General features: G+C 35.1%; 3 protein-coding genes across 3 annotated transcripts; 2 read left to right on the top strand and 1 right to left on the bottom strand.

Annotated features, from left to right (window-relative positions):
• Positions 1-120: 120 nt before the first annotated feature.
• On the bottom strand, positions 121-9744 carry LOC120326066 (uncharacterized). Its single transcript, XM_039392290.2, has 10 exons — positions 9496-9744; positions 8395-8525; positions 5299-5366; positions 4810-4890; positions 3974-4152; positions 3210-3349; positions 2551-2725; positions 1809-1988; positions 1529-1661; positions 121-1070 (listed from the first exon to the last, which is right to left on the bottom strand). Exons 1-10 carry the CDS (start codon positions 9618-9620, stop codon positions 927-929), a joined length of 1356 nt encoding a protein of 451 aa, XP_039248224.1. The 5' UTR covers positions 9621-9744; the 3' UTR covers positions 121-926.
• An 8995-nt stretch (positions 9745-18739) lies between these two features.
• LOC120325839 (choline/ethanolamine transporter flvcr2a-like) lies at positions 18740-20164 on the top strand. The gene has a single exon (XM_078111577.1). The coding sequence runs from the start codon at positions 18740-18742 to the stop codon at positions 20162-20164; it is 1425 nt and encodes a 474-aa protein (XP_077967703.1).
• A 3204-nt stretch (positions 20165-23368) lies between these two features.
• LOC120325838 (putative MFS-type transporter C09D4.1) lies at positions 23369-24799 on the top strand. The gene has a single exon (XM_039392000.2). The coding sequence runs from the start codon at positions 23369-23371 to the stop codon at positions 24797-24799; it is 1431 nt and encodes a 476-aa protein (XP_039247934.2).
• The last annotated feature ends 1222 nt before the right edge of the window (positions 24800-26021 follow it).

Genomic DNA, 26021 nt, shown 5'->3' with positions numbered 1-26021 from the left:
GACGCCATATATACAGACAGACGGCTTGCTGCATGGCTTATCAGAAATAATGTGACATACAAATGTGCTCGGCTGGGCCCTTCAACACGCATGTCAAGAAAGAGTTGCATACAAACAGAATTGGAATACTAAAGCCAAGTTTGATGTATATTTACAATGTTAAAGAAAGCAGCTAACAAGGCAGTAATGTACAAGAGTGATCTAAAACAAAATACAAAGTACTCTATGCTAGTACAACTGCCCTTTCAATCAAAACATTAGAAAAATGTTTCCGAACATCAAATTCCTAACATAATCGACTATTAGGATATCATGAGTAGCTAGAGATGTTTGAAGATATTACCACTATATTCTGAAAGCCCAAAGGCTACACAGAATTTCTAACTGAAATCAGTCACCAGTAACATAATATCATACTTGAAAAGGTTTCAAGCATAAAGTGTTAATCATAATCCTCAGAATCCCATCACTTCTAGAATATGAAACAATGGTTAGTTCAGGTGATAAGAGAGACACCAGAATGACACTTCAATTGCGAAGACAGGTTAAGAAATTCCATTTTGTCCATACCCCCAATGTATTCTTAGGAAGGTTCTGATATTATTTCTAATGTGTTGAACTAGCATTCTCTGGCGGACTTTTCTGATAAAGAACCTTCCATATTAACATTCCACCAGAAATTCTGTACTGTTATGTATTTACTACAGTTGTATGTACAGGACAGGATTTACCAGTCCATGTCGGGTATGGGGTTAGTTAGCCAGTGATTTTGTTTTCAGATGCATGGTCTTGGCGGTGGAGGAAGCCGCAATACAACACAATTCGAAAATTTAGAATGCTAAAATAACTATGAATTCAAACTTATGATTTTAAATTATGAGTCCAATTCAAAATCACTATAGCTGAATCGGTAAAATGATATTTGTTCACGGATCTCCATTTTTAACAGTTTCTCCATTTGTGATGACAGCTGTTTTTGTTTCAACAGTCTGTTCAATATTTTCTTTGTCAGCCTTGACAGGAGTAGTTTTCTCACCATTATCAGTTTTCTTGTCATTTCCTTCATTCTTCTGAAAAAACAATAAGCAACAATTATTACATAGTTATTAGGAATACAGTGAACTCTAATATACGACAGATAACATTCCAAATGACAATATAAAAACACAATATATATAAAAAACACAAATACCTATACAATTCCTTCGACTTCTTTACCATGTAAGAACAAGACTGTGTACAAGAGGTATTGAACAGTGGGAAGATACAATATCTTTCTGGTTTTGCATATTTCATACAGCTTGTATGTAAGTTTGAGCCAGGGTGGAAAAAAACACCATTTCAAAACCAATATAAGATGATCAGCCGGGACAGAAATTGTGATATGATACATAGAAATAAACTGATCTGTCCTATTTACACCACTAATCACTTTGTCACATGCTGAATTATAATTTTCATTCATGTTGTTGTAGAGACGGATATATTTGTGTATCAATGTAATGTTTTTAATGTTTTTGAAACAAACCTTTTCCTTTTCATCAGCTTTCTTCTCTGCACCTTTAGATCGACTTCTAGATCGAGACCGTCGTTTCCTCTTACTTTCTCTGCTTCTGTCACGATCTCTGTCTCTCTTACGATCTTTCTTGTGACGACTACTCCTATGTGTAAAGTGCAATATAATAAGCAGGTTAGACGGATTAATCTACAAAATGTTATTTAAAATCTTTGATACTTTGATGCAGTAATTAGCAACATTAATTTCTTGAAAACACCACGACAAGCTTTTTTATATTCTTCAAACTTACTTTTTTCCTGGTGACTTCGATCTTGACCGAGACTTAGATTTATCTTTGTCTCTCTTTCTCGATGGGGAACCTTCCTTTTTTCTTGACGAGGAGCGATCTCTTTTTTTTGAGGATGAGCGATCTCTCTTACGACTTCTGTCACGCTTGCGACTCCGACTTCGTGATCGGCGATGGCGTTTCCTGTTATGAAGTAAGATTCCCAATTATGCTGAAATTTAGTGCCCATAAAACTATACAATATGGCATTAAGACAATTCAATCATTAGAAACTTAAATTGAGAACATTACCATAATCTTTTAAATACAATATACAGCATTGATTGCTTTTACCAACCCTGTCATTAGAATTCTGAGCTTAATTTGCCATATCTTAACCATTTATATACCATCACTCAAGATTGATTTCATATTTGGGAATCCAGAATTACTTCAAAGGTAGTTAATTAGAGATAGCATTTGCTATTGACTAACATATCTACCTTACACAATGGCCCATGGGCTGTTATAAAATTAAAATACAAATCTTATATGAGCAGATGCACGTAATTACCACAGTAATAAATAGTTATCCGAGACCAGTAAGATAAAATTTATTATCTTTTATCTTTCAGTCGCATTGCAAACTTTTGTTTGTTTGGTAAGAGCAATACATCAACCAGATATCAAATTAGTTTTGTGCAAACTAAACAGCAAGTACATCATAACACTCAATCAGTATGTCTAAAATTAAAAAACAACTTACTTTGATCTGGATCTCGATCGTCTGGATCTTGATCTTCCAGCTGACCTTGAACGTGACCGTCTGCGTCTCCTGCTTCGAGAATTACTACGTCTTCTTCTACTACTGCGACTACGAGATCTTCTATGTCGATGACGAGATCTCGATCTTGAACGAGATTTCGATCGACGTTTCTTTTCTAAAAATTAATATCCAACATACACGTATACAAACACTTTGTATTTATTTGTGGAGTCCATGCATAACCTGGTTACACTGCACCTAACTTTATGAAATCGTTGCAAAATCAGTAATGCTATAATACTTCTTCAAAATAACAGGTTGAAAGCAGGTCCGACATACGCTTGGCATCACATCTCTGATTATCCTGCATGGGATCGCAGGTTCAAATCATCTGGGGGATAATCATGTGGGGCAGGATTGCTCGACTCAATGACGTTGTAGGGTGGATTGCTCGACTCAACAACGTTGTAGGGTGGTTTATTTAACTTCCATCATTAAGTCCATGCATCAGAAAACAAATAACTGGCACAACACATAACCACATGAACCTAACCGAACGAGAGGCTGTGGTACTCCATATGATTAAGCTGTATTATCCACTTCCCTCTTCTCGCTGAGATAAATATGGAAATTCTATCTTAATTTGCCAAATTATTCACCTTTAACTTCTGGCTCAAGAGCTTTTGAAATGAGTGATTGTGCTTCTCTCACTCTTCTCATTGCTTCCTCAATTTCTTTAGCATTCGTTTCCTGAGTTTTCCCTTGTGGTTTAACAATAGCATTATTTGAGTGATTGACCCTGCAAAAAAAATATCAATAAGATATGCTGCACAGAAATAAAGTTGGAGCAAAGCGTAAAAATTTGAATGTGATAACTCATCATTAAATTCCACACAGTCAGTCATTAACTTATCTTAATAAAGCCATCTAGACGAGTGCTTCTCTAGGTGCGCAATATCGCCCTCAAGAGGGTTAACGAGAAAAAATATGGGGTTAAATATCTGTCAGAAATATAACTCAGAATCATCAAAAAAATTTTTTTGATCATGTGCCAATTATTTGTCCGAAATCGGAAGCTCAAAGTTTTCCAGTTATGGGTCGATGATGATGTATACAAGTACTGTAAAGGGGCAACACTAACAGTACCTAAGTCTTGAAAACCAAAGATTTTATACTATATATTCAATCATTTTAAAGAGTGATAACATGCAGATGAGGTTATATAGGCTGCATATAAAAAGTTCAATTATGAGACGAGAGTCTACTCTATGAAACCAAATTGATACAAAAAAGCAAAACATAAACACAAAATTTAATTAAATATTCTTTTTTGAAAAGTTCCAAATGAGGTCCCCATTAGTAATGCGAACGATATCAAAATCAAATCACCAAATTTTAGCCATCTTAAAAAGTTTATTCTTACTTAATAGGTCTATCACCAAACAGCATTCCATTTAGTTGCAAAGCATTTTGTACGGCCGCTGTATCTGCGAACTCGACAAAAGCGAAGCGTGTCGGTTGCGTTTCATCTCCTGCCATACGTACAAATCGTACTTCTCCACATGTTGTAAAAAATGTTAATAACTGTTCAGCCGTTGCATTCTGTAGAGTAAATAAACATATTCTTGATCTTACAAAACACAGTAAGCAACTACATTATGTTTAGAAAGGCATATCAGTAATTACAGCAAAATACTACACAAGACTCACAAAATGCAAATCAGTTTTCATTCAGAAGAGAGGCGAGAATAAAGATTCAACCTTTTCCCTACTTTATAGAGTAAAATGGTCGAAAACCACCAGTAGTCAACTAGCAAGGTTTCAATACACAAAAAATTGCTAACACTCCTTTTTATACGAAGATTGCAATACACATATTAATACTGAGATAATATCAAGTAAACATTAATGAATGCAAATTTTACAAGAAAAAACTTAATAAACAGCTCAAAAGAATTTAATTGTACAACCAATAAAACTGCAATTATTTAGGAAATGCATTAGAATTCAAACAAGTGGATTGGTGGTTGAAACGGTTGACCCAACTATGACGCCATCACAGTTTAAAATCTTAAGTTGACCTCACCCAGAATGTAGTGAATTTGATAGGCAATTTAGGAACCAAAAATATTCTTCTCCTACCATCTATAGTAGCTCCTTACCGAGTAATTGCTGCTTGTTCAGACCAAACGACGAAGCAATGAATGTAAAAAAGGGTATAAATATACAGTTATATTGAAAAAAATTATTAGTAAGTACCTTTGAATCCAGATTTCCCACGTATATAGTTCTTTTAATTTCCTCGACTTTATTTGGATCAACATTCCCTGGTATCTGATGCTGCAAATGGTTGTAAAATATAGCAGGATGAAAGATACCATTTATTTGATCGAACCAACACAAAAAATGAAGGCAGAAAATAGGTTGTAGTAAAATTGATGAAAAAAAAGTTATTTAGCAATATACCGTCTCAAATTTATGTTTTTTCAAATAAAAGATAAATTGAAATGTTGGTTGTTTGGTCACGCAAAGCCAAAGACACTTCCTAATAAAACATACCATGACCCAGTAAAATGTTGATATAGTGGAATTTTATCTGCACACTTTATGGCCCACCCTCTACTCTTGTGTTAGATTGTCGATTTACATAAACGATAAAATCGAATAAAAACATTTGTTAACTTTGAAGCTGGCATGAATTCCATTTTTAGCTTGATAAATAAAAAAAATCAAGGATGCTAAACTTACTCCAGATTCAGATTCACTTGTTGCTGGTGCAACATATTGCATTGCGACATTCTCATCAGGTATGATTCCTGTTAATTCAAACACAACAATCAGAAAATACGATATTGGTATACAAAAGAATGGGTGAACACAAAGAAATGGATTCTTTTTTGGATATTTCATACATTTTTATTGAGAACTAGTAGCCAGTCATAAATTAATATCAGAGATATAAAATCGAGGTTGCTATTTTAATCTACAAAGTATATTTAGTATAAAACGATCTAAATAACTGCAATCAGTCTGCTGGCACTCTTTGACTTACAAAACTAGCTTTCACTTTCTGAGGGAAAGTGAATTTATCGAAAAACACTTTGGGTATCCAGAGGTTCACTTGATATAGAAGAGAAAGTGAAGACATCCATCCTCCACTCTGTGTGTGGCTAGAACGTGCACAAATATAAAACATAGCACAAAATGCCATGAAATTTCCCGAATCACAACATTATAGATATAAAACACTTAATTAACGCAGAGAAAACAACCTGAAAGGGATCATGGAACATCAAGATTTTGTTAAAAAAAATAGTAAGATTTCGAGAACGTACAACAGAGCTGTTTACCGCTAATTGACACAGTTATCACAGCTCAAAATGGTTATTGATGAACTGACAACTTATTCGATTTACCACTTTCTAAAACATACAAGTAAGAGATAAGTTAAATAGTTAATTATCATATTGTCTTGTCTGAAAAATATCCCCAGCTGACCCCAGCTTTGATATTATGTTTAAAATTACCAGATAATAAAAGCGATCATATTATAAAATATATTTTAATTTAATTTCTAGATTTCTGACGCAAGTTAGATATGATATTTAGGCAACGCCACAAGCAACATTTTTAAGTCGAGTACTGCATTGTCTCCTCTCATCGCTGGTCATGCAAGAATTGTAGTATCTTTCAGGCCGTTATCTCATTCTTGTGCAGTAGTATGTAGCCACATAATATTATAATAATGCACACAAAGAAAGAAGAGAAAACAGAATATGACTTATAATATTTGATAACAATGGAGGTGTATGCAGTATATGGTATTTTGAATACAAAGTATATGGATACTTTATAAAATTCTATTTTACAACTTTTTTATTTTTACAGGCATGAGATTATACTTTTCTAAGATGACTAAAATCAGTTAAGCGTATCAAAAAAATTATAAAGTTGCAGGGCCATTTAGGTGATGCCACATTCGATAATGACTTACAAATCTCCAAGTACGCAAACGGACTATTTTAGTGTTCCAGACTCATGGCCCACATTATAATTAGGGCTGGGCAAAATATTCGAATAACGAATAGCGAATCGAATATTAAATTATTCGAATGGCATTTTACTATTCGAATATCGGGTACCACGTGATCTGCGCCGCCTCGCTTAGACACAGAACGTCTCTGAACCGATCGTGAATTGCGCGAGAATTCACCTACAACGCTCGCTAACAGACAAAAGCGACAAATTTGAAAAATCATCTTTGCGTTGTGGTGTTATTTGTTTTCTTTGCGTTTCAATCGTTCATTTCAATTCCATATTTTGCAAAACAAGGTACCGACACCGTTCCCTAAATTTAGAAACGTCAAATCAGATGAGGTATTTAAAATAAATATCCCAGATTTTAAACTCCGTACGATTGGCGGCACGTGATTAGCCGTTTCATGCATGAACCAAACATAATTTGTTTAACGAAAATTAAAAGTTTAAATAACTTTCGCATGAAACCATACATAGTATAACACAAACAAGCTATGACCAGTAAAGAAATGGCAGGACATAATTCTTTTAATGTACTTTCAAATTAATTCTTTAGTGATCCCTTTCATTCTTGACCAAGTAATGTTTCGAAAATGTAAACATTTCACTCGGGCATGCATGGCGGGTGGAGTGTAGAAATCATAACGTAAAATCAATCGTGAATTTCGATGTAACAATGCGTCTCGTTCACGAATTGTTGTATCGTCGGAAACGATTACATTCGTTATATTTTGAGCATTTTTGCACTGATAAATAGGGCGTGACATTATCAAAATCGTCAAGAGAAGTAGAAGTGGACTCGCAAATTCCGTAAATAAAATTTTGTATTACTCGGTAACGATATTAGCTATAATGATAGCGGGGGTTTCTTGAAAGAAAATGTCGGACATTGGAAGAGTTAGTTATAATTACCGCCTGGCCATCTATTAGGTACAAAAGCGCAATTTCTTTCAGCAATAGGTCGAATATGTAAATTATTATTCAAGAAGCGCTGCTTATTAACGTCATCTCGTCATATGGCCACGCAGAAATGCCTTTATTGTCGAATTATTTAGTCACTATTATAAATCAACATTCGGGATTGACGCAATCGCAGCTTTGCGAGGTTTATCTATAAAGTAACATAGACACCATAGAAAAGCATAGCAAGTTAATTACGGTATTGTCATAAATATCTGCATCTCGGTATCGATAATACAATTACCGTTCCCTTAATATTGTGACGATAAATTTACAAACGCTGATAAGTAATATGAAAGCCAATGCAAATGATAAAAATTAGAATAATATTAATTAGGGGGTTTGAAATTATTCCTTAATGGTTTTAACAACTGGAGCCGACGTGAACGCACAGGTAAACCCGAAATATAAACTTCGATGTCCGCCGACCCGAAAGAATTAATACTTGCAAAAAACATAAAGGGCGGTAATATAGATTATATATCGCCGCAAAAACGTTCACCTGACAATTACAAAAACAATCAGCGATTATAACAAAATTAACCAGTAAAAAACGCTTCGTAGCCAAAGGGAGTATCGACCGACGTTCTGGACCTCCTGTTGTGTATAAAAATATTCGTTATTCGACTATTCGGTATTCGTTAAAAATATTCGAATTATTCGATTCGAAAAAAATATTCGATTTTGCCCACCCCTAATTATAATCATAATAAAATGATTTAAATTGAAATGCAAACTCGTATAACGTTGACATAATGAATGCTTTGTTATGGGCTAAAATCATAGTACAAAACAGCAAAATGAATAAATAAAACTTTTTCAAAGCTAATAAAACAACCTCTGTACCTTCATTATAAGCCACACAAATCAATGCTTTGTCAATGAATACAGTATGTGAAAGATGTTGTCCTGTTGCGACTGGTGATGAACTCTGAAATCGAATAAAAGCTACTTTCGAGCTTACTGGAATTGTGTTTCTGTTAAAAGAAAATGAAACAATTACAGCCAGTTTACATTAGAACAAATTAGAAGACGCAGTGGGAGTTTCAAAGTAAAATGGTTACTGAGCATTACAGAATGTTTATTTCCAGGGCCGCGAAGATTTCGAATTCTTTGACTAGACTACTGATTGAGGTCGAAATTTCTGGCATATACTAGAAATAAATTAAGTTGAGTACCGGTAAGCATTTTCAACATATATTGTTAAAGACAGTGTGCATAAGCCACAGTTTTTGTGGTCAAACTAGATTTTCAAACATTTGGAAGCTTGATAAAGCTGTAATAAGATAAGCTGTGTGAAATGTAGCTTTTCTCAGACTTGAGTGCCCTGTTTTTTTGAAAGTTTGTACTTGGTGGAACGCTTCATCCTATTCATATTTTAATTTTTTATCTTATATTTCTAAGACATAATGTGCAGAACTACATCCAGACATCATTTACATTTGATTATTCACTTTGTTCAGCTGTTTCTTGAAAGAGGGCATCTGGCACGATGGCAGATGCATCAGATCATATCCTGTAAGTATGGATAATAATATAAACCAACAGCGACGTGCGTCGTCTGTCACATGCCAAAGTTGCGTTTTTTGCTTAAAGTTGGGACACTTGTTTGCTTTTGGGACTTTCAGGACTTTATGATGAAACAGTAAAATGTCGAGAGCAGCAAAATAAATACAACAGATTTTAATATTTAGTGAAACAAAGAAAATATTACGATGAAGGGTACATTGTTTTTGATTTAGTTTGATACAATCAATAAACAGTCGTTCTTTTTATCTGAAGATCAAGCAGTCAAGTGACAAAACTGTAAAAGGAAGTTACGAAAATGCAGTAGCCTAGCCTATATCATATTCTATGATGCAATGATTGTACAAGTACCGTACCTAATTACCGTATTTTAGTACCAGTATTCGAAATGGTAAAGACTTAGGTCTGAAGGTAACTTACGTTTTAGGAAAAACTTGCATTTCATCGATGGGTCCTAGGAAACTGAACAAAGTTTCAAGCTGTTCCATAGTTACAGAAGGTGATATGTTCGTCACCTGAAGAACTTTAGTATCAGATGCCTCCATTGTATCGTTTGAGGTGGAAATACCCTCCACTCTGGGACTCTTCACAGCAAAAATAAAACTCGACTACTCTGCCAACTGAATCGCTGCTGAAACGTCTGAAAGTTGACGACGAGCCAACCAATGGAGAGAAAAAATATGCATTATTCCCATGCGGAAAAATCATTTAGTGTAATGTATTGTAAGGAGTTTCGAACACATAATCTCCGAAAAACCCTATTACATACGCACAAAAAAACTCATTTAAAGTTATTATCTTCATCATTTCTCCAAGATCTCATGGAAGAGCCATTGATTTAAGATGATAAAGCGGAAGAGGAATGGATTTAGTTTAGTAGAACGGATGTCAGGGCAATGCATAGGAAATTTATGTAAAAGTATGTAAATATCTATGGTCAGGGACTCATCGAAATTCAGGACTTTTTCTAGTATGTAGATTCAATGACATTAAACAACATGATGCGCAACTCCGGCATTTTTGGCCGAATATCGTATTCGATACGCTCCAATGCACATACTTGACGATACGAAAACGAGCGGATGTGTGCTGCTTTCAAGACATAGCATGAATGGTGTTCGTGCCTGCTTTGACAGTTGTTGTCGATTTTAATGATATTTTGGAAAGTTGAGGTAAAAGGGTAAGGTAAATACTATTGTTGTATATCACACCCGGGCATCGCACTGTTAAGTACATGTGGGAAAGCCAGCCTTTGTCAAATACTACGAAGTTATTGATTCAGTACGGTACGTAGTTGCCCATTTGCCGAAATAGCATATTTACTTACCCCTTATGGTTTCAAATAGTTCATGTACCTCCATTTAGATTTTTATAATCAGTGAAGATATATAGTCATTGCCTATTGCTGCTCATTGTAACATACTATTGCGCATTTACTTTTATTTGCGTATTGAATCAAAGTGTCAACAAGTTCACCTAACATTTCACTCATACCGGTCTATATTGTATAGTCTGATCTCTCAAGTATTTGGAGCCACGAATGCTTTTAATTTTCTGACTAAACCCTTTTATTAGTTGGTTTATATACCAAATTCAGTAAAACATTTTTTCACAAAACATGAGATATTGGATTTATTAGCTTTTCCATTCTAAATCATATAGACTGCTTTATTTGTTCTTAACGCGAAAATTAATAAATCTCCTCTCTTACTTCAGATGTGAAAGTTGTGGACAAACCTGTCTAAGCAATGTGAGACCCCTGCAGCACAAGAGGCAATAGCAAAAATAGTAAGTATATCAATCAAGAAATTAAGCCGACATAAAGCAAAACTTTCAACTATTCGTCTAATCTCAATTTCCTATTATTTAGTCACAGGACAATTATAGCAGAAGGGGAGATATCAGAAGTCTGGCGACATATCAGTGACAAAGTGATTCCAAGAAATATAATTAGAGTACTCCATAAATGTTTGCAATAGAAAAACAACCTATGGAGGCATGCAAAGACATTTGACCCTTCGGTAGAGTTGTGTATGGCTCCCACATCCTGCAGGGCTTGAGGAAAATACCTAAAAATTCCAAAGCGTAGGATTGCATAAGCGGTCTTATTTGTAAAAAATGCACAAAACACGCAAGACATACTTAAAACAGCTATGGAAAATGAGGATTACGGGTAACTCACTGCACCTGTATTATATTTGGTTCATCAACTTTTGGTAGTGCTATAGAAGAAATTCCGGAAGGGGTGTAATCATCATTCATGATAAAATACTGTTATATATATTTTGGACAACTTCATTCTAGACCAGGTATGTCAAAGTCGCGGCCCCAGAGAACTTCCAGTGCGGCCCCCGAACGCCTAACAATAATTGTAATAGTATTTTGGAAGTTTTTTTTTTTTATCTAAATGTAATAGATTTTTCAAAACCTTTTAAAGTGAAATTGATTATTCACACAGAAAACAATTTACTGAAAGTAGTTTTGGAATATTAATTTTTTTCGTCCACATTTTGACCTAATTAAGAATACACATCAAGCTAGCAAAAGAATTCTTAAATTAAATTAAAGTACATGAAGGTGGCATTTTCGAAGAAAATGGGAGTTGCAATATTTCTGCATTGCACTTCAGTTAATTCTAAAGCACATTGTTTAATTTGTCATATTTCCATCAATACAATGAAAAAACACAATAAGCTCAGCAGTCAATATGACAAATTCGAAGTCCAACTTCGAACAAAAAATTTCCATGTGTTTGTGTATTAATATAATTATACAACGACTCAGTTAATAAAAATCAATATCAATAATAAATCAAGCAATCCTATGCCACGCAATGTGGTGCGAAATGTCTTGTCGAAAAAATCTGTCATTTGTTTTTTTACTGATCTATATATGAAATGATAAAAGTAACTTTTTTGCATTACTGGAATTAATTAAATATTCGCAAAGATCCAGATTAACCCATGATCATGTGACCTCGTTAGTTAGAGTTGGTACTATAAAATCATTTCAGTCTGGCCTTAGTATGCTGGTGACACAAAAAAAGATGCCAAACGTCAGGACAAATGTAATTAAAAAAAACATTAAGTTTATACTGTAGTATTTTAGTTAATATTAGGTTCATATATTTAGATTAAGTCATTTTTAGTGTATGTATTATTCTTTTCTTATCCAAAGCTTGTTCAAAAATGATTTTGATGGTTGTACATAGAATTTTATGATTTTTTATAATAAATACAGTAACTTGCAAATGTTGCAATAATAGTGGAATGCAAATATTAATATGTAATTGCATTTGAAATTGGAGAAAATAATAAAACTTAATCCAACTGTTTAGTTGCATCACAATATATGTCACAAACTAAAACTATCTTAGAAATATCTTTCAAGTATACATTATCAAAAACTGTTTGCGGCCCTTTTTACAATTACCAAAATGCAATGCGACTCTCGAAAACCCATCAGTTTGACACCACTGATCTATTCTAAAAGATTCAAGCATTGCTTTGGGAAATAATATCACTTCAATAAAATTGAAAAAAATCCCGCTATATTAAATACAAAATCGTTGCTATCATAAAGGTAAACCAATTCAGCCACTCGAAATATATTGGGCTTCACAAAGCAATGGAGGCAAAATTGGGAGTTTATGAGCTATGAACATTTGTTCTTTTCTTTGTCTTGAACTTTTCATATTCCACAGCCTCTAATAATTTTTTTTAATTTTAATTACCATGTGATGGTCATACATATCTTTAACTTGTGTTTTCTGTCATGATGTATCATCACAATGTGTCAAACTATTAATTAGTGTGCATATTTTGCTTCCAGATGACATAAATGTATTGTCTTGTTTATTACCTCTGCTTGGAGCAATGACATTAAACAACATGATAGGCAACTCTGACGTCACTCCATAAGACTACAGGCAAAACATTGTATTTCATGATACGCTCCAATGCACATATTTCTCGTCGCCTTTCGCGTCCGTTTTCCGCTCGCTTTTGCTACTCGGCGTCTTTTTTACGTGTAGTACCTGCCTTTTTGCGCCTGTAACGAAACAAAATAATCTCTATATCTAAGAAGTTTTGCTTACTTGGAAAGCTGGAATAACAGGCAAGCTGTAAAGAGCAATTCTGGACATCATAGACGTTTTTTTTTATCAGAGAAGATTACAAACGCGATAGCGGAAAGATTTGTGTGGAACATTTTGCAGATAATGACAAAGTTCAAAGTTAGTAATTTTAATGTTTGCGCTTAATCATTGAAATTTCATTTAAAGAGGGTGTCATACAAAACTGTTCTGCGATACAATTCCATAACACAAAGTTTGCACCTATCGAACTTGCTTTTGTAGGTGAATTTATTAGACATATTACATATTCAGTTAATCGTAGGTAACATTGCTGGTACATAATGCATCGTAGATAGGTTTGTTTAAATTTAAGAATTTAGCTCATAGCCCACTAATTAATATTATCTTCTATGCAGGAGGTTGCAGGGCTGAATTCAACTTGCAGCCTTACCGATCACCTGACGATGCTCATTTAGTTTGGCTCGAGCAAGTCTTCTTGAAATGCTTGTGTGGATAGAAACTACCTATATTTTTTGACTTCCTCCGATTTTAGACAAATTTATTCTGAGGGATTTCGCATATAATTCTCACTGATTGTTGGTTGTTTATAATTCCTATTGATTGTGAATTCTGATTATAACAATGAGTTGAAAATTTTTTTACCTAATTTACTGGCACCTCTTTCTTGTCAATACTCCAAGCTGAGGTAATAAACATGACAATACATTTATGTCATCTGGAAGCAAAATATGCACACTAATTAATAGTTTGGCACATTGAGATAATACATCATGACAGAAAATACAAGTTAAAGATATGTATGACCATCACATGGTAATTAAAATTAAAAAAAATTAATAGGGGCTGTGGAGTATGGAAAGTTCAAGACAAAGAAAAGAACAAATGTTCATAGCTCATGAACTCTCAATTTTGCCTCCATTGCTTTGTGAAGGCCAATATATTTCGAGTAGCTGAATTGGTTTACCTTTATGATAGCAACGATTTTGTATTTAATATAGCGAGATTATTTCAATTTAATTGAAATGATATAATTTCCCGAAGCAATGCTTGAATCGTCTAGAATAGATCAGTGGTGTCAAACTCATGGGTTTTCGAGAGCCGCATTGCATTTTGAAAATTGTAAAAAGAGCCGCAAACAGTTTTTGATAATGTATACTCAAAAGATATTTTTAAGATAGTTTTAGTTTGTGACATATATTGTGATGCAACTAAACAGTTGGATTAAGTTTTATTATTTTCTTCAATTTCAGATGCAATTACATATTAATATTTGCATTCCACTATTATTGCAACATTTGCAAGTTACAGTATTTATTATAAAAAATCGTAAAATTCTATGTACAACCATCAAAATCATTTTTGAACAAGATTTGAATAAGGAAAGAATAATACATACACTAAAAATAACTTATCTAAATATATGAACCTAAAATTAACAAAAATACTACAGTATAAACTCAATGTTTTAATAATTACATTTGTCCTGGCGTTTGGCATCTTTTTTGTGTCACCAGCATACTAAGGCCAGTCTGAAATGATTTTATAGTACCAACTCTAACTAACGAGGCCACATGATCATGGGTTTATCTGGATCTTTACGAATGTTTAATTAATTCCAGTAATGGAAAAAAGTTACTTTTATCATTTCATGTATAGATCAGTAAAAAAACAAATGACAGATTTTTTCGACAAGACATTTCGCACTACATTGCGTGGCATAGGATTGCTTGAATTATTATTGATATTGATTTTTAGTAACTAAGTCGTTGTATAATTATATTAATATACAAACACATGGAAATTTTCTGTTCGAAGTTGGTCTTCGAATTTGTCATATTGACTGCTGAGCTTATTGTGTTTTTTGATTGTATTGATGGAAATATGACAAATTAAACAATGTGCTTCAGAATTTTGTGAAGAGCAGAAATGTTACAACTCCCATTTTCTTCGAAAATGCCACCTTCTTCATGTACTTTGCGTTTAATTTAATTACTCAAGTGTTTTATTCAAGTATTCTTTTGCTAGCTTGATGTGTATTCTTAATTGGGTCAAAATGTGGACAAAAAAAATCAATATTCCAAAACTACTTTCAGTAAATTGTTTTCTGTGTGAATAATCAATTTCACTTTAGAAGGTTTGAAAAATCTATTACATTTAGATAAAAATAAAAACTTCCAAAATACTATTACAATTATTGTTAAGCGTTCGAGGGCCGCACTGGAAGTTCTCTGGGGCCGCGAGTTTGAGATCCCTGGTCTAGATTGAAGTTGTTCAAAAAATATATGATAGTATTTTATCATGAATGATGATTATACCCCTTCCGGAATTTCTTCTATAGTACTACCAAAAGTTGATGAACCAAATATAACACAGGTGCAGTGAGGTACCCGTAATCCTCATTTCCAAAGCTGTTTTAAGTATGTCTGGAGTGTTTTGTGCCTTTTTACAAATAAGACCGCTTATGCAATCTTACGCTTTGGAATTTTTAGTTATTTTCCTCAAGCCCTGCAGGATGTGGGGGCCATACACAACTCTACCGGAGGGTCAAATGTCTTTGCATGCCTCCATAGGTTGTTTTTCTATTGCAATTTTCAATTGCATTATATTTCTTGGAATCACACTGTCACTGATATGTCGCCAGACTTCCAATATCTCCCCGTCTGCTATAGTTGTCCTGTGAATAAATAATAGGAAATTGAGATTAGACGAATAGTTGAAAGTTTTGCTTTATGTCGGCTTAATTTCTTGATTGATATACTTGCTATTTCTGCTATTGCCTCTTGTGCTGCAAGAGTCTCACAATGCTTAGACAGGTTTGTCCACAACTTTCACATCTGAAGAAAGAGAGGAGATTTATTAATTTTCGTTAAGAATAAATAAAGCAGTCTATATGATTCAGAATGGAAAAGCTAATAAATCCAATATCTCATGTTTTATTTAAAAAATATTTTACTGAATTTGGTATATAAACCAACTAATAAAAGGGTTTAGTCAGAAAATTACAAGCATTCGTGGCTCCAAATACTTGAGAAATCAGACAATACAATATGAGTGAAATGTTAGGTGAACTTGTTAACACTTTGATTCAATACGCAAATAAAAGTGAATGCGTAAGAGTATGTTACAATGAGCAGCAATCAACAATGAGTATATATCCTCACTGATTAAAAAAATCTAACTGGAGGTGCATGAACTATTTGAAACCATAAGGGGTAAGTAAATATGTAATTTCGGCAAATGGGCAACTACGTACCGTACTGAATTAATAACTTCGTAGTATTTGACAAAGGCTGGCTTTCCCACATGTACTTAACAGTGCGGGTGTGATATACAACAATAGTATTCACCTTACCTTTTACCGATTTCTTTTTACCCCAACTTTCAAAAATATCATTAAAATCGACAACAACTGTCAAAGCAGGCACGAACACCATTCGTGCTACGCCTTGAAAGCAGCACACATCCGCTCGTTTTCGTCTCGTCAAGTATGTGCATTGGAGCGTGCTATCGAATACGATCTTCGGACAAAAATGCCGGAGTTGCGCATCATGTTGTTTAATGTCATTGGCTTGGAGTATGGACAAGAAAAAGGTGCCAGTAAATTAGGTAAAAAAATTTTTAACTCCTTGTTATAATCAGAATTCACAATTAATAGGAATTATAAACAACCAACAATCAATGAGAATTATATGCAAAATCCCCCAGAATAAATTTGTCTAAAATCGGAGGAAGGCAAAACATATAAGTAGTTCCCATCCACACAAGCATTTCAAGAAGACTTGCTCGAGCCAAACTAAATGAGCATCGTCAGGTGATCGGTAAGGCTGCAAGTTGAATTCAGCCCTGCAACCTCCTGCATAGAAGATAATATTAATTAGTGGGCTATGAGCTAAATTCCTAAATTTAAACAAACCTCTCTACGATGTATTATGTACCAGCAATGTTACCTACGATTAACGGAATATGTAATATGTCTAATAAATTCACCTATAAAAGCAAGTTCGATAGTGGCAAACTTTGTGTTATGGAATTGTATCACAGCACCGTTAAGAGAAGTAAAAACGTTTTTGCTGTTTTGTATGACACCCTCTTTGAATGAAACTTTAATGTTTAAGCGCAAACATTAAAATTACTAACTTTGAACTTTGTCAATATCTGCAAAATGTTCCACTCAAATCTTTCCGCTATCGCGTTTGTAATCTTCTCTGATAAAAAAACGTCTATGATGTCCAGAATTGCTTTTTACAGCTTGTCTGCCATTCCAGCTTTCCAAGTGAGCAAAACTTCTTAGATATAAAGATTATTTTCTTTCGTTACAGGCGCAAAAAGGCAGGTACTACACGGAAAAAAGACGCCGAGCAGCAAAAGCGAGCGGAAAACAGTCGCGAAAGGCGACGAGAAATATGTGCATTGGAGCGTATCATGAAATACAATCTTTCGCCTGTAGTCTTATGGAGTGACGTCAGAGTTGCCTATCATGTTGTTTAATGTCATTGGTAGATTCGATTTTATTCATCCTGTCCCCGTAGATGGGGGTGACTTGGTCCCGCAGTAGCTTGCCCCGGTTGTCAAAATGACCACGCGCCGCCATTGAGGCCTATCCAACATAAAATAAGCGGAGGAAGTTCGTGGAACCACTTTCCTGTTAAAGCTTCATCTTGCATCAAATACCTACAAACTTTAGCATGCATCCCTCGACGTTATTACTCGGTATGATCTAAATGTTCTGTCAAAAATTAACCCATAGGTAGGTCTATTTAGTGGAAGTCTGCTCTCGGTAAATGGATATAATATCAGAAAATGACCAAATAAAAAGCTTTTAATTTGAACAGATTTATGATATCCAGTGTATAGGTAGGGCATAGGCAATGTCGTTCATGTTAGCTATATAAGTGAGCTTATCATAGATTTAAAACAAAAAACAGGGATGTGGGAATCGGGCAAAGCTTGGTTCGATTCCGAGACGTGGTAATATCTGAAACATTTATTTTACCATTGCAGGTAGAAACAAGACATCAAAATCGCAAAATGATTTTATCTATGTTACTCGAACATCAGAAATTTTTGTGCATATTGACAACAAGACCAGCAGTCGTTCTCAAACTTTTTTGCTTGCGGCGCACTAAGAATATGAAAACAACGTTGCCGCACACTTGTAAAAAAATAAAGTTAGATTTAAGCAAATTTTTTCTGGAAATGTTCATGTGATAGGTGTGTTTTGAAGAATAAATAGAATTGAAACAACAATTTCAATTTTATTTCTATGTAACGGAGTCCTGAAAAAATAAATAATCAGACTAAATGCTTTTTTGTTAGCCTGTATATATGCTCAGTGAGTTCAACCATTCAATGACAAAATGGGTAGCACTATAATGAGTTGACATCGTGCAATATCCGTCACGCGGCATACGAAGTTCTGATTACGGAAACCTGTATTACTAAATGTTTTCCTAATTTAATTAAAAAATTTAATGGAATGTCTCGAACGAAACGGAAACCATTTCAGGGCAATAGACTTTGCGCGTAGCAAAGTCGTGCAGTCATATACGAAGAATAGGTCAGAAAAATATGGATATAGAAAACGTCCATGAAACATTGTTGATTGAGAATAAAATAAAGCTTCACGGAATAAGATGGTTTGTGGGATTTGTGCTGTTCGTCTGTGGATTTCTTGTCATGTTTGCATGGCATTTCTTTGGAGTTATCAACGAAGTTTTGTCGGAATACTTCCAAGTTTCTGAAAGTACTATAGACTGGCTGACAATGTCCGCAGCTTTTGGAGAGATTTTTGGAGGACCAATCATTGGATTTCTATTTGTTCTGAGACCGACTGTCGTAAAAATGTGGTACATAGTTATGATCCTTACTACAGTATCAGCATTTGTCATATTTGCAATTGTGATATATATTAAGAAGTATCTCATTCTTTGCATGATCGCTGAATTTGCTGTCGGAACTATTACTATGGTGTTTTTTGCTCTGCTTCCTTTAACAGCAACAGTGTGGTTTGGGGAGAGAGAACAGGCGACTATCATGGGTATTGGCTGGCTTTCAATGATGATTGCGGTGTTAGTTGCCTCTATTGTACCAATGGCAATATTTTCTGAGAATGAGAATTCTGAAAATGAGATGGCACACCTGTCTTTACTCCTTGTCGGCATTGCAGCGGTTGGAATCATTTTCCTGGGATGTGTATGCCTATTCGTTCCTAACGCACCAAAGATTCCTCCTTCGTATGCTGAATTACAAAGACTGAAGATAGCCGAAGGTAATAATACCGGAACGTGTGCGACGGCATTATGGAGATTTGCAAAAGAAGTCAAATTCATTTTAGTGGATAGAGTAAGCGCAACTCTTTTTGTAATATTTGCCGTTGTTGACGCGATTTTTGTCGCAGAATATATGCTCGCACCAGCTAGTTCACGGATTTTAGAGTATCAGAATATTACCGTCCAAGTGAGCCTCCACGAGACCTCCGAAAGCAGAGGCAATGTATTACTGTCATATTCCGTTGGTGGGTTGATAGGATGCGTAGGGATGGGTTTCTTAGCTGATAAGATGAAGGCATACAATCCACTCGCAAACATATTGGGCATTTCGATATGCGTTAGCGTAACAGCATCACTTCTCGGCTATATATATCGTGCCAAACTACTGGAGTACACAAGCAACTTTTTGTATGGATTAACCACATTGGCGTTTTACCCATTTATACAAGAAATAATCAAGCAGCATGTTTACCCTTCAGTGCAAGAATCTACGCAAGGAATTTTCGTCGTGATGATCGGAAGCGTTTTATTCGTAGTAATTCCGTACGTGATGAGAATAGCGATGATGAAGTTTGCAAAAGTAGCTTTCTATGCAATTTCTGTCTCCATATTCATTATCATTGAAATGCTTATTATCAGCATTAAACCAACGATGAATAGATTTATATACGATTCAAACAAAGAAAATTCGGCAGATAATGATTACAACCATGACGAAGATTAACGGGCAGTTTTGAAACACTGACATTTCGAAATAGAATCGATATTTTGTTCTCAAAGAGATTTGAATAAAAACAATATCCAATTTTAGGCTATTTATTTGTGTTTGTTATCAGAAATTGCAATATCATTATATTTTGTATGGGTTGTGTATCGCTAATATCATATATCGAATGAAAGCCCCGAATTTTCCAAAGTAATAACTGGGCAGGAATCTAGAGAGCGATTCCCAAGTTATAATTAGTTTCGTATAAACAAATTCAAAAGCTGCAGGATAACATGCTTTGTTGAGTACAATAACAAGAATTGAGCTATTACGTTTTTATTAATGCTTGCGTTAAAATGAGTATAAATCACTCACGTACACGAGTGGGTCGGTCGCTCTGGGCGTCTGATTTTGAATGGACCAATAGTGTATGAGAAGTTATTGGACACGTAGTGGACATATGAGGCATTTGGTTATTATGTTGTTGTTCTTTTTCATGTTATTTTTCGGCGCTCCAGAAGTATATATGTGTATTAATATGGAGGTAACTAATTTTGTCTGCCTGTTTTACATCAAGTTGTGGTAAAGAGACTGAAACCCATGGTTGTATATTCACTTGGCTAACACAGACAGTCCGGAACTCGTAATAGAACTTAAATAAGGAAAATCGGGATAAAACTATGCCATAACCTGGTACACATACTACAGGAGTACCTATTTTTCTTCATTATGTTACGAAAAAAATGCTTTTCTTTCTAATTACTGAACCAATGGCTTTGAAATTTTCTGTCGTTGAAGATTGGGGAATGGTAGACTGCGGAACCCCATCTAGTAATACCAAAGTGACTCGGATCACTTGGTCTTTCCATTAACGTTGAAACTGGATTATAAAGAATGGATCATCGTCACGGGACCTATAGAAAAACTATGACATACAAACTATGACGATTATTCGCTGTTTAAGTATGCAGATGTTAGTGTAACCTTTGGTTAGAATTGTAGTACTATAGCCTGATACCTTCGATGGTTCCCGTACATTTGAACCCACGTACATTCGAACCCACGACAATTGCACCTGCATACCATTGTACCTATAGTATTTTTTTGGTTTTACGGATATTTGAACCCATACTAACCCTAACCCATGGGTTTTGGCATCCGCATATAGATTGAACCCGCCGATATAGACATGGGTTCAAATGTACGTGGGTTCAAATGCACGGTCACCACCTTCGATACTACCGTACTATCATACAACGAATTATAACTTCATTATTATTACTGAATTGGATTTTGTCCAAATTACCACATTTCAGTCAATCTTTTACACGATACCGTTTATTTAACCTCTATCAAGATGAGTAGCGAAGTCCAAAACCAGCTACTAGCCGCTGTCCCATCAATCCAGGACACACAAAAAAGCTGCTGGAACGATCAGACAAACAGTCAGCCACGAAAAATCATGATACCAGATCTGAAAATATCATACCAGCATGATTTAGCCCAGATCTCCTTTAAGATCGAGGAGGTTTTAAAGAGGCTTGAGATGTGCGAAAAACAGCAGGATTACTCAGAACAGTACAGAAACGGTATCATTTTTTATGGCTGCAAATCCTTGCCAGAAACGAAAAGTTTGAAGACTTTGTTGTAAAATTTCTAAACGGCAACTTAAAGCTCAACTACCCGATTGTCAAACTAGATGTCGATATCGAAGCATAAAGTGTCAACAATGAATGGGACTATATACGCGTACCTGGATAGAAAACGAGTAATTTCCTGTTTAAACGATATTAAGATTCTCTCTCGCCCCTGTACTCCAGGGCTGCTGCTCATCAAAGGGACTCAACAAATAGGCTCACTGAAGCACCCTGGTCCTTTGGGTAGAGTGGTGGCCTACAAGAGTGAGGAGGAATATATACTAACCTCCAAATTTAATTTTCTCGGTTGAATAGGCCAGTGCTTATCTAACTTGAAGTTTTACATCTTTGTCTGGACATTTTTTGCCGCAACCATAAAACATAATATGTTGAAATACTCATGTAGAAAGTGCCACAAATCAGTCCGAGCTATAAACCACACACTTCTAGCAGATGGAAATGGGGAGTCTATTAGAGCAGAAGTTTATTCAGCGTTTTTTAAACGCTGCAAGTCTTTTTGTTGTCCCTTTTATATATATGATTGTGTCGAATTTAGTGACTATTTAATATTGAGTGACATCCTGTATTTTATTTTTCAAACTTTGTTGTTCCTTTTTGTGATTGAGTCTAATTAAGTGAATGTTTAGGTAAATTTTCGTCATATGATGGTGGCGAGCGAAATATATAAACACCAGGTTTCAGAATATCTGAACTTTAAAAATAATATAAACTTAGCAATGTTAGCATCCCTTAGCAATGCTCACATAGGCATTAGGATTAAATATAAGAAGATGTTTTCTGCGCGTTTCCACAAAGCAAAAATACCTAAATTTAAGATCTCGCAAATTTGTGAATATATCCAAACAGCTAGATTTACAGCATATTGAAATCATGATTTTTGCCAAGTATTTTCAAGGTGTGTTCCGCAGTAGATTAATGTAGCGCAGGTGATTTCAAAATAACTGAACCAAACAAAATTTGGAGTTATGACAACTATTACGAACTCTAGAGTCTGGACGGTTCGAATTTCGAAATAGCAAAAAGAATATCTAATATTGAATAATTAATTCGGAAAGACAAACCGAAAAAGAATAATTTTTTTTCTTAAAAAGATTTAACAGTGTTTTATATTTGAGTGGCGAATAAAGACAAACATTCCACGCATTCTGAAACAACATCCTGGAGATGGGCTACGTTTTTAAGGAACTGACTTGTGATTCAATTTTATATGCGTAATTCAACTAAAAAAAGAGTGACTTTTGTAGCCAATTTAAACTAAGTAGCTAGCTATCAATTCATCGGGCAAACTGAGCACTAGGAGGCACTATTGTTTCAGTAAGACTATAGATGCAGTTCAACTAATCAATGACAAAATTTTAAAATCGATGGCACTTTAAAGGTGTCGACATTGCGTAATATCCATTACAGACATACAAGTTTTTGTTTATAGATTCCTATAGAACTCCTAATTCAATAAAAACATTTGATTGAATGGCTCGCGCGGAAGGGTTAAGGCAATAGACTTCGCGCGTAGCATATTTTTGCAGTCACCAACGAACAATATCTCAGAATACGTCAGAAAACTATGGATATAGTAAACGTCCATGCAGCACTATTGACTGAGAATAAAATAAAGCTCCATGGAATTAGATGGTTTGTGGGATTTCTGCTGATTGTCTGTGGATTTCTTGTCATGTTTGCATGGCATTTTTTTGGAGTCATCAACGAAGTTTTGTCGGAATACTTCCAAGTTTCAGAAAGTACTACAGACTGGCTGACAATGTCTGCAGCTATTGGAGGGATTTTTGGAGGACCAATCATTGGATTCCTATTTGTTCTGAGACCGACTGTCGTGAAAATGTGGTACATAGTTATGATCCTTACTACAGTATCAGCATTTGTCATATTTGCAATTGTGATATATATTAAGAAGTATCTCATTCTTTGTATGATCGCTGAATTTGCTGTCGGAACTATTACTATGGTGTTTTTTGCTTTGCTGCCTTTAACGGCAACAGTATGGTTTGGGGAGAGAGAACAGGCGACTGTTTTAGGTATTGGCTGGCTTTCAATGATGATTGCGGTGCTGGTTGCCTCCTTCGTACCAATGGCAATATTTTCTGAGAATGAGAATATTGAAAATGAGATGACACACTTGTCGTTACTCTTTCTCAGCTTTGCAGCGGTTGGAATCATTTGCCTGGGATGTGTATGCCTATTCGTTCCTAACGCACCAAAGATTCCTCCTTCGTATGCCGAACTACAAAGGCTGAAGATAGCCGCCGGTAATAATAACGAAACGTGTGCAACGGCATTATGGAGATTTGCAAAAGAAGTCAAACTCATTCTTGTGGATAGAGTAAGCGCAACTCTTTTTGTAATATTTGCCGTTGTTGACGCGGTTTTTGTTGCAGAATATATGCTCGCACCAGCTAGTTCACGCATTTTGGAGTATCAGAATAGTACTAACCCCGTAAGGCCCCACGAGACCTCTGAAAGCAGAGGCAATGTATTATTGTCATATTCCGCTGGTGGGTTGATAGGATGCGTAGGGATGGGTTTCTTAGCTGATAAAATGAAGGCGTACAATCCAATTGCAAACATATTGGGTATTTCGATGTGCGTCAGCGTAACCGCATCACTTCTCGGCTATATATATCGTGTCAAACCACTGGAGTACACAAGCAACTTTTTGTACGGATTAATCACATTGGCGTTTTACCCATTTATGCAAGAAATAATCAAGCAACATGTTTACCCTTCAGTGCAAGAATCTACACAAGGAATTTTTGTTGCGTTTATTGGAGGCGTTTTATGCGTAGTAATTCCGTACCTAATGAGAACAGCGATGACTAAGTTTGCAAAAGTCGCTTTCTATGCAATTTCTGTCTCCATATTCGTCATCATTGAAATTCTTATCATCGGCATCAAACCAACGATGAAAAGATTTATATACGATTCAAATGAAGCAAATTCAGCAGATAATGAACAAAATCATGACGAAAATGCAGATTAAAACTGGGCATTTTTGAAACACTGGCATTTCGAAATGGAATCGAAATTTTGTCCTCAAAGAGATCAGAATAAAAACAATATCAAGCTTTATGCTATTTATTTATGTTTGTTAACAGAAAAAACTATATCATCATGTTTTGTAGGAAAGACCAAGAGAAGCGCATAGGTAGATATAATCTATAGAATATCTATTTCCTCGGTGCTTTAGTGTGGGTTGTGTATTGTTAATATCATGTCTAGGATGAAAGTCACGAGTTTAGCTTGAATCGATTTTTTTGTCACGCTTGGTTTTTTATCACGACACATTTTCCAAGGTAATATCCGGGCAGGCATTCAGAGAGCAATCCCCCCATTTGTAATCGGTTTCGTATATGTAAACAATGTCAACAGCTGCACGATAACGGACGTTGATGAGTCAAACAACAAGAATTAAGCTATTACGTTTGTATTGATGCTTCGCGTTGAAATAATTATAAATCCCTCACGTAAACGAGTGGGTCGGTCTCTCTGGTCGTCTGAATTTTATTAGCCCAATTGTGTATGAGAATTTATTTTATCGATCTTTTATACAATTTAATTTTGGGCGCTCAATTATGTCGTTTTTATGAGCTAAATTGTCATTAAATGCTTCGGTTGAGTTATAGTTGGTTACAATAGGCGCGGCATCCCGACTATAGCTCGGTCCAAATTATTAAAGCTGCTTGTAAATTAACGCCAGTTATAGAGAACCGTAACAAAAACACCACGTATATGTATATATAACTTTTATTATATATTCTGCAAAATAAGATTCCTTTGGCCTTCACTCAAGAACAACTTTATATTTTACTTAAGCAAGAGAAGACACGCACCATCTCAAACAAAAACTAGGCGCATGCACATAGCTTTTTTTAGTTTTTCTTCTAGTGTCAATAAAACATTATTGCCCCTCGTCTTTTTACGCCTTCATTTAGCATTTTGATAATTTATCGTCAGTGTAGTTAATGTTGGTTGTTAAATTTTCGCAATCAACATAAAATACCTATGACATAACAATATAGCACTTTTCTCTCTCCCCCTCTCTGAAGTGGTGAAGTGTGTCGTGAATCAGGGATAAATTCAAAGTTTTCCTGACTATCATGCTGCATGACCGGGACTTTAGAGCCTATTGTCCCAGCTAAACCGGGATGTATATATATATTGAAATCCGGCCCGCGACGCTCCACTGAATTATGATAACAAAA

The sequence above is a fragment of the Styela clava genome, chromosome 4, assembly GCF_964204865.1.
Source record: "Styela clava chromosome 4, kaStyClav1.hap1.2, whole genome shotgun sequence".
Taxonomy (NCBI): Eukaryota; Metazoa; Chordata; class Ascidiacea; order Stolidobranchia; family Styelidae; genus Styela; species Styela clava.
The sequence above is the reverse complement of the archived record's forward strand: the minus strand, read 5'-3'. Positions and strand labels throughout refer to the sequence as shown.